The sequence below is a fragment of the Sinocyclocheilus anshuiensis genome, unplaced genomic scaffold (assembly GCF_001515605.1).
Source record: "Sinocyclocheilus anshuiensis isolate Anshui unplaced genomic scaffold, SAMN03320099.WGS_v1.1 scaffold335, whole genome shotgun sequence".
NCBI lineage: Eukaryota > Metazoa > Chordata > Actinopteri > Cypriniformes > Cyprinidae > Sinocyclocheilus > Sinocyclocheilus anshuiensis.
The window spans coordinates 1,630,106-1,643,784 of NW_015548239.1; the positions used below are offsets into that span (position 1 = coordinate 1,630,106).

Sequence of the window (13,679 nt, forward strand, 5' to 3'; positions counted from 1 at the left end):
TCTATCACCAACCGCCAAGTCATCTAGATAATAATGGGAACACCCAAAGTCTCCTTCAGTCGAGATAGAATCATTGATTCTCTGTCAAGACACACAGAAAAGACATAAAACGTTTTTCTTTTTCTTTTTTGGCGGAGAACATGGGCCAGATGCTTGATAACAGCAGGTGGAGTGGAAAATGGTTCAATAAAAATAAATAAAACTGATGAATGACTAGGTGAGGCTGAAGGAATGAAACATTCAGAGACATGAAATGATAAATCGATAGTCACAATTCAACTGCAACAATATCTTTTAGAACTTCATTTCCCTTGGAAATGCATACAAACATACATTTAGAAGAAGAAAGTGCAAAAATGCATTTTTGAACCTTTACATTGTTGAATTTAGGTTTTAAGCAACTGCACCCAAAAACCTTCAGTAATTCCTCTAAAATAACAAACATCAAGTATGAAGTAATGTGACTGCTGTATATTTGATATCAGTAAGTAGGTGAATGATAAAAACTGATCTTGGCAATGTAAACCCTCAGGCTGAGATTTAAATTTTCCCGAACAACAACGTTTTTAAAAAGGCTGCGACTGTCCGCTCTGGCCAACGGCTTCAGTCTAAAATGTATGATTGAGGTATTTCAGCACTGGCACTTACATAAATGCTCACAAGAGAGTTCATGAGAGAAATACGAAGAACTTCACTGTGGAGAGAGACGGAAAGAAAGAAAAACACAAATACAAAGACAAAGAGAGAGATAAATGAATTGTAAGAACGGAAATACAAAGCTACAGAACTTGAACGAATGGAACCAGATGGAACCGGAACTAAAGACTTCTCTTCAGGTTTCTTAATTTAATGAAAACAAATGCATTGTTTAAATTTGAGGCCTCAAAAATGTCAATTTTTCAATTTTGAAAGTGCTTAATGGATGTCATAAAGACACTCACAGAGGGATCCTCAGATTGACTGTGATTAAAGCTTATATGTAAAGTTTTGCTTCGTCAGGCAACATCACTGTCACGTGGGTCTACAATTGCGATATGTTGTGCAATTTTGGTGAAGTATGTCTCCCTAAACAGGGAAAACTTCATATGGATGTTGCAGGCAGTTCTGAAAGGTACAAAACCCTTTTGACAGGTATGAAACTCTTTTGTTTCTGATGATTTGTTTGATGAATGTATCGTGGTATTTCAATCTGGCTCTGTCACTGAGAGTGATGATGGTGATGGTGTGATAAAGGTGTTCCCTGTGACTCTCAGAGCCGCGTTTGGGCCTCTGGTATATAGATCTCGATGCTGTCGGCCCGCTCTGATGCTGAGTTTTGGCGGAATGAAGCTGCGCGTTTGGCCGCCATGAGGCGCCGTCGTGCCTCCTGTCTTTGATGGTCAGGGAGATCCAAAGATTTTTCCCTTGTCACACTCTTACGCAATGTCTTCTTTGGTACTGGCGGCGGGAGCTGGAACCATGACAAATAATATACAAACACAAGATATGAATGTACAAATATTGTGTTCATTTTTTCATTTAAATGTGTGTCAAGTAATATCTGCAGCAGACTAGAGGTACATTATGTTTTTAATTCAATTAATAAACTATACACTACCATTAAAAAGTCAAGGATTGGTAAGACTTTTATGCACAGCAAGGTGGCAAACTGATTTTTTTATATATTTTAAAATGTAATTTATTCTTGTGATGGCAAAGCTGAAAACATAACAGAAAACTATTTTTTTGTAATGTTTTTGTGGGGACCGTGGTTAATTTTTTTTCAGGATTCTTTGATGAATAGAAAGTTCAAAAGAACATATTTTTTGCAACATGATAAATGTCTTCACTGTATTGATTTATTTAAAAAATCTTAACGACCCCAAACTTTTGAATTTATTTTATAAGTACAGCCTCTAGCATCAAATTAGGTTTGATGTCAAATACAACCATCACAAAACTTCTAACCAATCAGCTCTCACCTTCTTCACAGGACTTTCAAAAAGCCTCCAATCGTTGGATTTAATCTTCTGCAGCTCATTGAATTTGGAGGTAACATCATCAATGGAAAGCTGCAGCAGGTCCCAGAACCCGGCCAGGTCCTGAGAGGTGGGCCGAGGCATGGCACTGGGGTCCTGCAACACAACGAAGATTTAAAACACTACACTCTAAAAATGTAAATAAATCACAAATCGACATAGTTTTAAAAGTTCATTTTAAAAATAGTGTTAATTAAAACAACGAATACTAAGAAATTGAAAAATGCTCCATTAAAGTGCCCCTATTATGGATTTTTGAAAATTACCTTTCATGCAGTGTGTAACACAGCTCTAAGTGAATGAAAACATCCTGGAAAGTTTTAAACCTGAAAGTGCACCGTGTATAAAGTTATTGTCTCTCAAAAGAAAGAGTCGACTCTGAATCATTGAAACGAGTCGTTTTTAAAACGAATCCCAAGCCGTTTCATGTTGACTTCAACATGAAACAGCATATTGCCCGCCCACTTGTTGGTCTTTCCAAGTTGGTCTGAATGAAAATGCAAATTCATTCTTTGCCACTAGGTGCCCCTTTTGGAGCGGTAAAAATAGCAGTTTCCTCGGTAACGCTGTACACAAAGCAGCACTGCGCTCACAAACGCTGCTTTATCAGGCATTACAGGCAAGATTAAATGAAAATGAGACCAATCGGACCAATCACAGCGGATTAGCATCACGCAAAGGAGGGGTTTGGAAAAATGAATCGTTAAACGAATCGTTTGGGAGTCGTTGAGCAAATAAGGTAAAAATAAACTAATATTATAAGACAATGAAAGTGTTTTTTGACCTTGCATGCATGCCAACCTGTTGTTGGGGACTCCCAAAACCAAAATATGAACCTTTCATTACCCATAATAGGGGCACTTTAAAATTGTATTTTATAAATCATTTAAAATATGTTTTGTTTATGTATTTGCCAAATAATTTTCTTCCTCAATTTATTGATTGAGTTAAAAAATGCCAGTGGACAGTGGATTGGTTTCTTGCATGCATGCATGAACTTGTACACTGGTAACTCAAATGATAAATAATAAACAAAAGTATTTGGAAAATACATTAAAAAACTATTTTAAATGCCATTTCATTTATCAGTTTATTATTTATTGTTATGTGTAACTTTATTTTTAACATAGATTAAAAATTTATATTAATTTGACAACTAGTGATTTAGTTATTTGCATGTTAAGTTCTCAATTAAATGCAGTCATAATTGATTTCTTCATTTTATTTTTAAGTGGCACTCCTAATCCTCCACAGGATGCACATCTTTATAAACGTGTACAGCTGAAGACTGTAAGAGCTTAAAGTCGAAAGCTGAAGTGTAACCATTTTTATTTGATGCAATAACTATATTCTTATAATTTGTTGTTATTTCATAAATCTGTACGTGGCCAAATTACCACTGTGAGTGTTTGTCATTAAACAGAGGAGTATTTTATTCATGAGGATTTAGGTTGTTTACTAAAACATCGCTCTATTGTGCATGCCACAGTACTTGGTCATTTGCGTTCTCTGCATGCCTGGCTCAGATCAGCTGATGTGCTGCTGTGTATCATATTTAATGAATGTGACAGCAGAACAAAAGGCCATCAACTACACCACAATTACTACAGCACAGACAACCCCCATAGAAGTGTGGCAGTGTGTCGGGGGAAGAGCTGCCGTGAATATAAACATAGCACAATAACATAAATAGAACACACATACTCGTGCACAAATTGGCATATGTGCACTCTGATGTTACCTACTAGGTTCTGCTGGCAAAGCCAATAAAATTGCTGGAATTTCTGGGACATCAGGAGCTGTGCGCTTCCTACAGCACTCCGGATCTTCCCTAGGACTAACACGCAAACGGGGAAAGAGAGATAAATGTTTAATAACCACAAGAGCTATTGAACTCACACGTTTATACAGTACATATTTAACTGTTTATGCAGTTAATAAATTGTCTGTACACACATATACCTGTGAATTTGCACATGAACATGCAGATGTTTCTGCTACAAAGCATTATGTGAAATCATTAAGATGCCCAAATACTCAGTGATCATGTAGGTGATGATGTACACTACCATTCAAAAGTTAGGGGTCAGTAAGATTTTGTTTTTCAAAGAAATTTTATTCAGCAAGGATGGATTAAATTGATCAAAAGTTATAGTCAAGTCATTTCTAATGTTACAAAAGATTTCTATTTCAAATAAATGCTGTTCTTTTGGGGGAAAAAAGTTTATACAAAAAATATTAAGCAGCACAACAGTTCTCAACATTGATAAGTTTTTTTTTTTTTTTACATCAGTATATCAGAATGATTTCTGAAGGATGATGTGACACTGAAGACTGAAGTAATGGCTTCTGCAAATTCAGCTTTGCCATCACTGGAATAAATGACATTTTAAAATATACCACAGCAGAAAACTGTTGTATTTTAAATCGTAATAATATTTCACAATATTACTGTTTTTTACTGTATTTTTATCAAATAAATGCAGCCTTGGTGAGAATAGGAGTCTTTCAAAAACATCAAAAAATATTTCCAATCCCTAACCATTTGAATGATTGTGTACTACATCTGCTGAGATTGTGAAGTGTGGAAACTTTGGGGACTATCCCATAATATCCCATAATTTTGGGACTATCCCATAATATATGTCCATTCTTTTGAAATGTGTTGTTTATGGTGAAATTGTACTTAATAGCCAAGTAAATGTTCATGCTTCTTAACTCGGCTTAACCTAATTTGTTGGTGTTAGTTGGTCTTGCAGTCTGTATTTATAGGGGTCTTGGGTACTTTTTTTTAGCTGGTCAGGACCAGTTGTCCGCCCAGCAAAACACCAGCTGGAAGACCATCTTAAAACTTCTAAGACCAGCAGACCAGCTTTTTCAGCAGGGTCAAAGAACAATGGCAACATGGCAGATGCAGTATATGTGACTGTCAAAGTTCTTCATCAAATTCAGTATATATCCTGAGAGTATGTGAATGTGGTCATATTCATATTCTCATACTCTACACTTTCACTTTCTACATTTAAGATACTCTAATGCATTCTCACATCCATTTCTGTGCATTATCTCCCTCAGTCTGTGGTTCAGCGCCTCAGTGATGCTCTAAGCTCTTTGCCATGGAAACCTGATAGATGTTGACAGACGTAATTGGCAGCACTCTCAGTGCGAGCCTCTAATAACCTGGAGCTCTGCGTGCGTTTCACCGTTAAATATGACACTTCTTTGGATTCATACCTGACACTTTGAAATCTGGAGTCAAACTCTCCACCAAACAAATATTATAATATAAAGATTTAACAGCTCATGAAACCGGAGCTCTGCTAACTCACTTTCCTCTGACAGATCGTTCTCTTCCGCCTCTCCCTCCAGCTCTTTGCACCATCCCTCCATCTTTTTTGTCTCTGTGCGCAGCAATTGCATGAACCAGCTTCCGTCCCTCCTGCACGAGGGCGACACTCTTCCTGAATCCGTGGGTTGGGGCGGCGTCACTGTAACCGCCACGGTGGCGATGGGTTCCCGTGGCGAGGGCTCCAGCCAGGGCTCGGGGCTGCGCTGGGGACTTGGGGGCTCTGTGGGGGTGCGGTAGTCCTCACGGTAGCTGAAGAGACCCTGGGTGCGAACCGTCCGAACGGCGCCATACTGCGTAGGGGTGCTGGGCTCGCTGTGACGCTGGAAACCTCCGCCAAACTGAAGACCTTTATCCTCCATTAAAGGAAAACCCTCCAACTCCAGATCAGCCTGAACGGCAGCAGTGACACTGTTGGACCGCTTAAACCGGCCCTGCCTGTATGAGAGAGAAAGATCTCAAATGAAACCAACAACATTTCACATTCAGCTGGTACTTCAGCAAATCGCAACTCTCAAGCCCTTCACACATAGAGATAAAACAGAGGTGCTGGGTATTTACCGTCTCTCGTCTTCCACTTGAATCCCAACAGAATGATACTCTCGAGAGCCTTTGCTTTCACACTCAGAATCAGTTGCTGCTTCCACCTGTAATGACAACACAGAGCTTTAACTGATGATTTCTGACCATGTACATACTTCTAATATTTGCATAATTATGAATTATATGATTAGCATTACAATAGTGACCCAGAAATCATAAATATTCCTTTGTGTTACATCATAACCGTTTTATTGTTTCAAACTCCTGTTTATGTCAAAGTTTATATGTAGTGTCAGATTTTTCACCCCTCTATACACTATAACTTTTTTTTGTTTCAAAATACTAAAACTTATTACATAGTCTTGTCCACAAGTGTATAAAATACAATGTGCTATCTAAACATTTCAAAAAGAGGAATAGAAGCTCATATTGTAATAACTGTATTCATTATGTAATCTGTCAATTTAATCTGGTAATTCCTTTCTCAGTTTCCAAAAAAAAAGTGACAAACTTCCATGCCTGATCAAGAGCAACTGAGGAATGTGGTGGAAACTCAAGCCTGGTGCTAATAAACAATGAGAGCTGCATAAAGTAAACCTTAGAGGAACGTTGTTGGAGTGACTATGCTGTTTAGTCAAGCCAACTGCAGCTCTAGACAACTGCAGCACAGACATTTTACATTTTTGCATTTTAAAATATAATTTACAATAAAAAATAATGTATAATGATAACCCTGACCCTAAGCTTAACCCTATATATTTGGAAGGATGCATTAAATTGATCAAAAGTGACAGTAAGTGACAATAAAGACTGTGCTTCTGAGATTTCTATTAATCAAAGAATCCTAAAACATGTATCACAATTTTCACAAAATTATTAGGCAGTACAACTGTTTTCAACATTAACACTAATAAAAAAGGTTTCTTGAGCACCAAATCAGCATATTAGGATGATTTCTGAAGGATCATGTGACACTGAAGACTGGAGTAATGGCTGATGCTATCATAGGAATAACGTAGATTATAAAATATATTAGCATAGATAACAGTAATTTTTTAAATGTAATAATATTTCACGACATTACACATTTACTGTATTTTTATCAAATAAATGCAGCCTTGGTGAGCACGACTTTGTTCAAAAACATTAAAAAGTCTTACCGACCTAAGCATTTGAACGGTGATACATTATTTTACTTTAAATAATTAAGCTGTTATTTTAACAATTATCGCTATTAAATGTGTATGTAGCAAAGCAGTTATAATTTATTCCTGAGATGGTAAATACGCTCAATTAGCTAAAATACATTCTGTAATAACTTACATTCTGAATACAACTGTAATAACGAACTGAGGGTCAATCTTTCAGGTTTATCAAAAAAGATGTCTGTCGCTTAGAAGAGTCCATCACTGCTAAGAATATCAAACCATCTGAAGAAAGCGTGACTCACAAAAGTGTTGGCGAAGGACAGGCTGAGGAAGGGTGACCTCAGAATCAGAGAACAAGATGATTCTCATCACAGATCAGACAAATCAGCTGTCAGTGATCTATCAGTCTGACCGCTGAGAACATCAAGAAGCAGAAAGGCTGAGCACAGGAATTCTGTTTGAGTGAGTCAGACTGTCAGGCATGAAAGAACGAAGGCCAGGGTATGAGGTTTCTTTAGACACAAGTCAGTCCATAAGGATTACAGCTACAGTAGGTGAGCAGTGCTTTCCTTCACTGTTTGATAATGTGAACGCTGTGTGATACAAAATAGTACCTTAGACTGCAGTACTCTAGGGAAACTGTGATGAAAAAAGTGCCACCTCATTCATTCTGTCACATTTTACCAAATCTCAAAACTGGTGTAGTGAAGGTGCAGAGGGTGGGCAGCAGATAGTGACCAGGGGTTATCAAAGTAACAAAAATAAAAAAGCACAGATAACTTGTGTGCTATATTCCAAGTCTTCTGAATTCATAAGATAACTTTGTGTGTGGAACAAAAACTCCAAGAAAGCCATAATGTGGCTTCAGAAAACTTGGAATCCATGTTAACCTTGTTGATAATGTAACAGAAGTAGCAACAGCTCATGTTTTTCACATTGTGATGTACATCTGAGTGAAACGGGACTTGAGACTTGGTTTAATTCATCAGTTGTTGATTGAATGGATTCAATAGTTCAAAATAATTCAATTGCACACATTTAGAAAATAAATAAGATGACTTTCCATTTCATAGCAAATATAACCAGATTTTTTTTTCTCACTGATAATTAAATGATTTTAATTAAAACATACTGTTAACACAGATGTGACGGGAAAATAACACAAGATATTAACAGAACACTAACAATGTTTTTTATTTAATCTATAAAATGCTTAATTTAGCACTTTGTGGCAAGTAAGATGTTGTTTTTGTCAACTAAAAGTAGATGCTATATTAGTCAGAGTAAAACTTCCTATAATGAATTAATGACAAAGAAATGTTGAAAAAATCTAAAGCCTATTTTCATCAAAAGTCAATATAAAAAAAAAGATTTACTTTCAATATGTATTGTGAAAAGCATTATACAAATAAATGAGAAGTGAAACAAATTGAAATGTTACACAAAAAAGGAACAGTGCATTGGTTTGGAATGACAGGAGGCTGAAACAATGTAAATAATAACTGAATAACTAATGTAAATAATGACTGAATTTTCCTTTCTAGATGACCTATTCCTTTACTAAACGTTAACGACGAGTCAAAGCAAAGTGAATTTTGAATATATTGAATGATTTCCAGCCAAGCTGTCAAACACGGCTCACAAAATACAACCACTCTGCATCTACCTAACAGGCTGCACCAAGACTTTCCCCTCTGCACAAGCTGAAAAAAATCACAAATTATTTAAGTTTAGTGTGTTATTTCTGAACAAGTCTATCATGAGTCATTCAGCCAAATAGGCAGTCATGCTCCAAACTCATGCCACTGGTTGATTAAATGCTGCTATGTCAAGTCCCTTTACCAATTTAACACCATAGTAGCTACAACAACTATTTTCATGGGAAGAAACAGGCTAAATCCACCACACTTTTACTAGTCGTTGTCCAGAATTCTATGTTGCAACATATTATATGGAATATTCCTCCCGTTAAGCTGCCAAAAAAACACAATGTGTTTTTTAATTGTTTTCGTAGCAGATTCTGTTTCATTGAAAGATAGAGACTTGGTTTATCTTGTCCAGCCAGTGACAGAGAGACCTGTGCTGTTTGTCACTAATATGCAAGAAAAACATCTAAATAATTGCCGTCTTGAGGGCAAACATATTTTTTAATAAAAAGAATGCTGCAAAATTCTGTTTCATGGCTGGTAATAAATATTTATGGACTCAATTCATCCCCATTGGCAGTTAATTGTGCTCCCTGTGCATAACCTTTAGGGGTCAGTGTGGACAATGAATGCAGAACACATGACCTAAAGGGCTGAGAGGGGCAAACCCTCAACACAGATATTCACAAGGCAAAGACAGATAACTACTGGCAAGAAACAGCAAGAGAGAGGGAGGGAGGACGAAAGAGAGGAGATGGGGAAAGAGGGAGATTAAGGGAAGGAGAGAGAGGGAGAGCCCATTCAGTGAAGCCTGAGTTGAATGTTAATTAATAGATTGCGGTATGATGACTCACAGGAAGCTATTTTTAACATGACAACACAGACTGGAGGTTTATGGGTTTGTATATACTTTTGTGTTTGGACTCCAAAATAACCTACATTGCTTTGGTTAGGTATGATTCAGTTTGCATGAGTGACGGTGACTGTTTGCAAACAAGTTTCCTCAAACACTTTGTCTGTTTCCCATTGATCAGCCAAACGGGTAGCCCCACCCTAAAACCCACATCATTGGTTAAGCCCATCTTGCTGTTGTCAGGCTGAAAAAAATATTTTGAGATAGTGGTGGAAATTTTGATTATTTCAAGAGATTCGTTCATTTTCAGTTCGTTCACCAAAATGATTCATTCGGATTTGTTCACTGATTCATTCAGTGACCATTTCTTCATATTACATAAATACGCCAGCAGGTGGCGAAAAAGAGTGTCTTATGTGTTATGTCTTAAGTCAACGAATGTATTTAATTATTATAAAAAAACTAATTTGGCTTTATTAAAATGTGTGCATAATCAACTCATTAACTAAATAAAGTCTAAATAAGTTGTTCAGATGACCAAAGCACAAGGTTTGCATAATTAACATTTTAATTGTTTGGTCAGACATTTACACATTCATAAATCGGGGATTAAACATTGAGTTATGTTCTGTATGCTAAATATGAATATATAAGCTTTCTGCTGATTGCTGATCGAGATTGACATGCTTAATGGCCGACTGACCCGGTATACTCTCATTCATTTCGTTCCCGAACGAGATATGTACCAGTTCAGTCATTTCATTCACGAACGAGATGTACCAGTTCACTCAACTCGTTCACGAACGACATGTACCAGTTCGGTCATTTCATTCACGAACGAGAAGATCTCTCTCGTTCAGACTCAAAAGAAACTTGGTCAGTGAAGGGCATATTCGTTCACTACATTCAACAAATCACATGCTCCGTCACATCTCATACTCGAAGGCTATTGGCTCGAGGTTTAGTCATTCTTTGACAGGATGAAACAGTCCACAGAGCTACCGGGTTCACTGATCTGCGCATGCGCTGCTATGGAGGGAGGAATATCAGTGAACGAGAAATATGAGTCAATGGATTACGTGAACAAGAACGATTCGTTCACCAAAAAGATTCGTTCAAAAAGAACGATTCGTTCACGAACGTAACAACACTATTTTGAGAGCACCTAGACTTCTCAAAGAAATGAACCTACGAATGGTTTACTTATAGTTGTCTGCATATTAAAAATGGAAAAAGGTATTTTTAAAAGATAAATACTTTTTTGGGGGAAAAAAGTAGTAGTTTACCCAGAAAAAAAGATTCCAATGAAAAATTAAAGTTCCAAATCTGTATGAATTTATTTCTTTGGAACACAAAAGCAGATGCTTTGAAAATATTTTTTGTCCATACAATGAAAGTCGATGGATTTCAGTGATATTTTGGACCCCACTGACAATCATTGTACAGACAAATACAGCTGAAACATTCTTTTAAGTTCTTTTAAGTGGTGATGCAGGTTCTTAGATTAAACTATTGCATGTTTGTAAATACTGTGCTTTGCACTTCACCTGTATTCCTATTGAAGACCTTGGTGTTTTTAGGTACTCTTCCGCTTTGGACACCAGCACAGCTTTATCACAGGTCATCACTGAGCTATGGCTGTCTGTGGAGGGGTGTCTCTTTCCTGCCATCGCCATGGCAGCTGCTTCCATGGCGATAGTGACGGCCTTGGCACTGTCCAGACTGTCAGTGGAGTTATAAAGGGCTCGACCCAAACTCAGACTCAACCCATCAGAGCCCCAGATGCCTGTGGGACAAGCATAAAAAGAAGCTGGTGTCATTTTGAGGACAAATAAGAATACAGTGTGGTTGTGAATGATGCAGTTTTCAGAATTAAAGAAATATTCTGTTACAGGTTAAGCTTAATTGACAGCACTTGAGGCACAATGTTGATTACCACAAAAATTATTTTTTGATCTGTCCCTCCTTTTATTTAAAAAAATGACTGCATATTAACATGATTTTAATATAAGAAAATTACTTACTAGCCTTTGCTGTGTAAAGTTACATTCAAATTTACAACTTTGTTGCCATTACAACATAAAGGATAAACTTAACTACAACTTTACAGCTAAAAATTATAAAGCATCACATTTCTGCTTTTAAATCCTCCAAAATTTGCCCCACTTGCTTCCACTATAAAAGCCTCACTATAACCATTTTTTAAAGAAAACCAGGGATAAGTGAAATTGTTTTTTAGTGGTGATCAATGTGACACCACAAATGTTGTCGACTGAGCTTCACTTGTATTGAACCCGGGATGTTCTGTCATTGTTTTCATAGTCAGAAGTATGGAAGAAACATATCATTTCATTTAAAGCAGTGTTGTTATTGTTAACTAAAACTATTAAAATTGTTTTTGTAATTGAAATAAAGCTGAAATAAAATAAAATCTAAAGATTAGATAAAAACTTAAACTTAAAAAAACTTGTTGCTTTGGCAGCTAACTGTAATAAATAAGTTTAATAAGTACTAAAATGAGTAAAACTAAAACTGAAATAAAAATTAAAGCTATAAAATATAAAAAAACTAATATAAATGACAAAACCACATAACAAAAATACTAAAACTCAAAACTAAAATAAAAATTAAAACAAACCAAAAAACCAAGTGAATTCAAAATATGGGTAAGTACTATAATAATTTATAAATATTACTAAAATATCACTGGTTTACATACCCCCTCTGGCCAGTTGCCCCTCATGGTAGGCATCCTGCGTGGACTCTGTGCTGCTCTGCGCTGTGATGGAGATGAGAGGTTTGGAGGTGGAACGAGGGGGCACAGGTGGCGGGGTCCTCTTATAGGTGGGTGTACTGGGTGTGTAGGTGACCGCTGTTAGAAAGGGAGAGGTTTAATGTCAAATATCTCCAGTGCATCAACATGATGCTACCAAATATTCAAGACTGGAGGGGGACCAAATGTAAACGTTTAAAAAAGGCCAACACTACCATATTAACTGGTCACTATTCTAAATATTGAGAGGGACAAGTAATGAAAACACTTTGCTCAAAATGAACAAATATGTCAAAAATGAGCCTGCTGACTGCAAGTTTTATATACAAACTCCTTCTTCATTAATAAAGGAGAAAAAAGTATGAAATAGTGCTCTGATGTTCTTGTAAACAGACTGTGAAGCCTGTCATGCATTCTGATGAGCAAAAGGTTATCTGCAGATCTCTTCCTGCTCTAATCCATACAGCTGGACCAGGCAGATAAATGGATCTTTGATTTGGATGTGTCCTCTTATGTAGTGTATGTTTTTAGATTTTTGAGGATGAAAAGCGCCATTCAAAAGTTTGGAGGTCAGTAATTTTTTTTATTTTTTGAAAGGAATTGTATATTTATATATTCACAATAATCGAAAGTGACAGAAAAGTTGGTCACTGTAAGGGATCTATTATGACCTACAGTGAACCAAATGAAAGGAATAACCATGTTTGCAGTGTAGTATAGTTATTTTTGAGCGAGTCACAAGTTGAAGCCCTGGGGGTCTAAAAGTTACATTGAAAATCTGGGATTCAAAATCTAATTTCAACCTGGAAAGAAAAAGAAAGTTTGGGAAAAAAGAAAAATGCTATGGTGTCAAAAATAATTTCTAGGTCATATGAAATAAGTAAATTTGTGACATTATGTGATTCTTCAGATGCTCTTGGTTACATTGAATGGATCATCTCAAATCATACTGGAAAACATAATCATCAGGTTTTACAAAAAATATGAGAAGTTCACGTGGCTTGAGTTGCTGCTGCCATTAAAGCAAAAGAGGGAAATCGTCTCAGGTTACGTATGTAACCATGGTTCCTCGAGGGAACGAGACGCTGCGTCGGTGGATGCTTCGGGAACGCCCTTCAACGTGACCGGCTCTGAATCTCGTGTGTAATCAGACCAATAGATGGGCGAGACGTCACGGGCGGGTGACGTAATGCCAGGAAGCTATAAAAGCACGTGCGGTGAGACAAACGTCAGCTTCTAGGAGTGAAGCAAGCACTGGCAGAGATGCCGAAAGTATGGCCCTGAGACGCAGCGTCTCGTTCCCTCGAGGAACCATGGTTACATACGTAACCTGAGACGTTCCTCTTCAGGAA

At 37.0% G+C, this 13,679-nt stretch overlaps 1 protein-coding gene across 1 annotated transcript in view; it reads right to left on the bottom strand.

Annotated features, from left to right (window-relative positions):
• Positions 1–935: 935 nt before the first annotated feature.
• Positions 936–13,679, bottom strand: part of LOC107654879 (disks large-associated protein 2-like) — a 164,304-nt gene continuing 151,560 nt past the window's right edge. The window contains exons 10-16 of the mRNA XM_016442184.1: positions 12,274–12,426; positions 11,102–11,340; positions 5,926–6,011; positions 5,348–5,802; positions 3,764–3,855; positions 1,962–2,114; positions 936–1,450 (exon numbers count right to left, since the gene is read on the bottom strand). Coding sequence (XP_016297670.1) covers positions 1,250–1,450; positions 1,962–2,114; positions 3,764–3,855; positions 5,348–5,802; positions 5,926–6,011; positions 11,102–11,340; positions 12,274–12,426 — 1,379 coding nt within the window. The 3' untranslated portion in view covers positions 936–1,249. The remainder of the gene's footprint in view (positions 1,451–1,961; positions 2,115–3,763; positions 3,856–5,347; positions 5,803–5,925; positions 6,012–11,101; positions 11,341–12,273; positions 12,427–13,679) is intronic.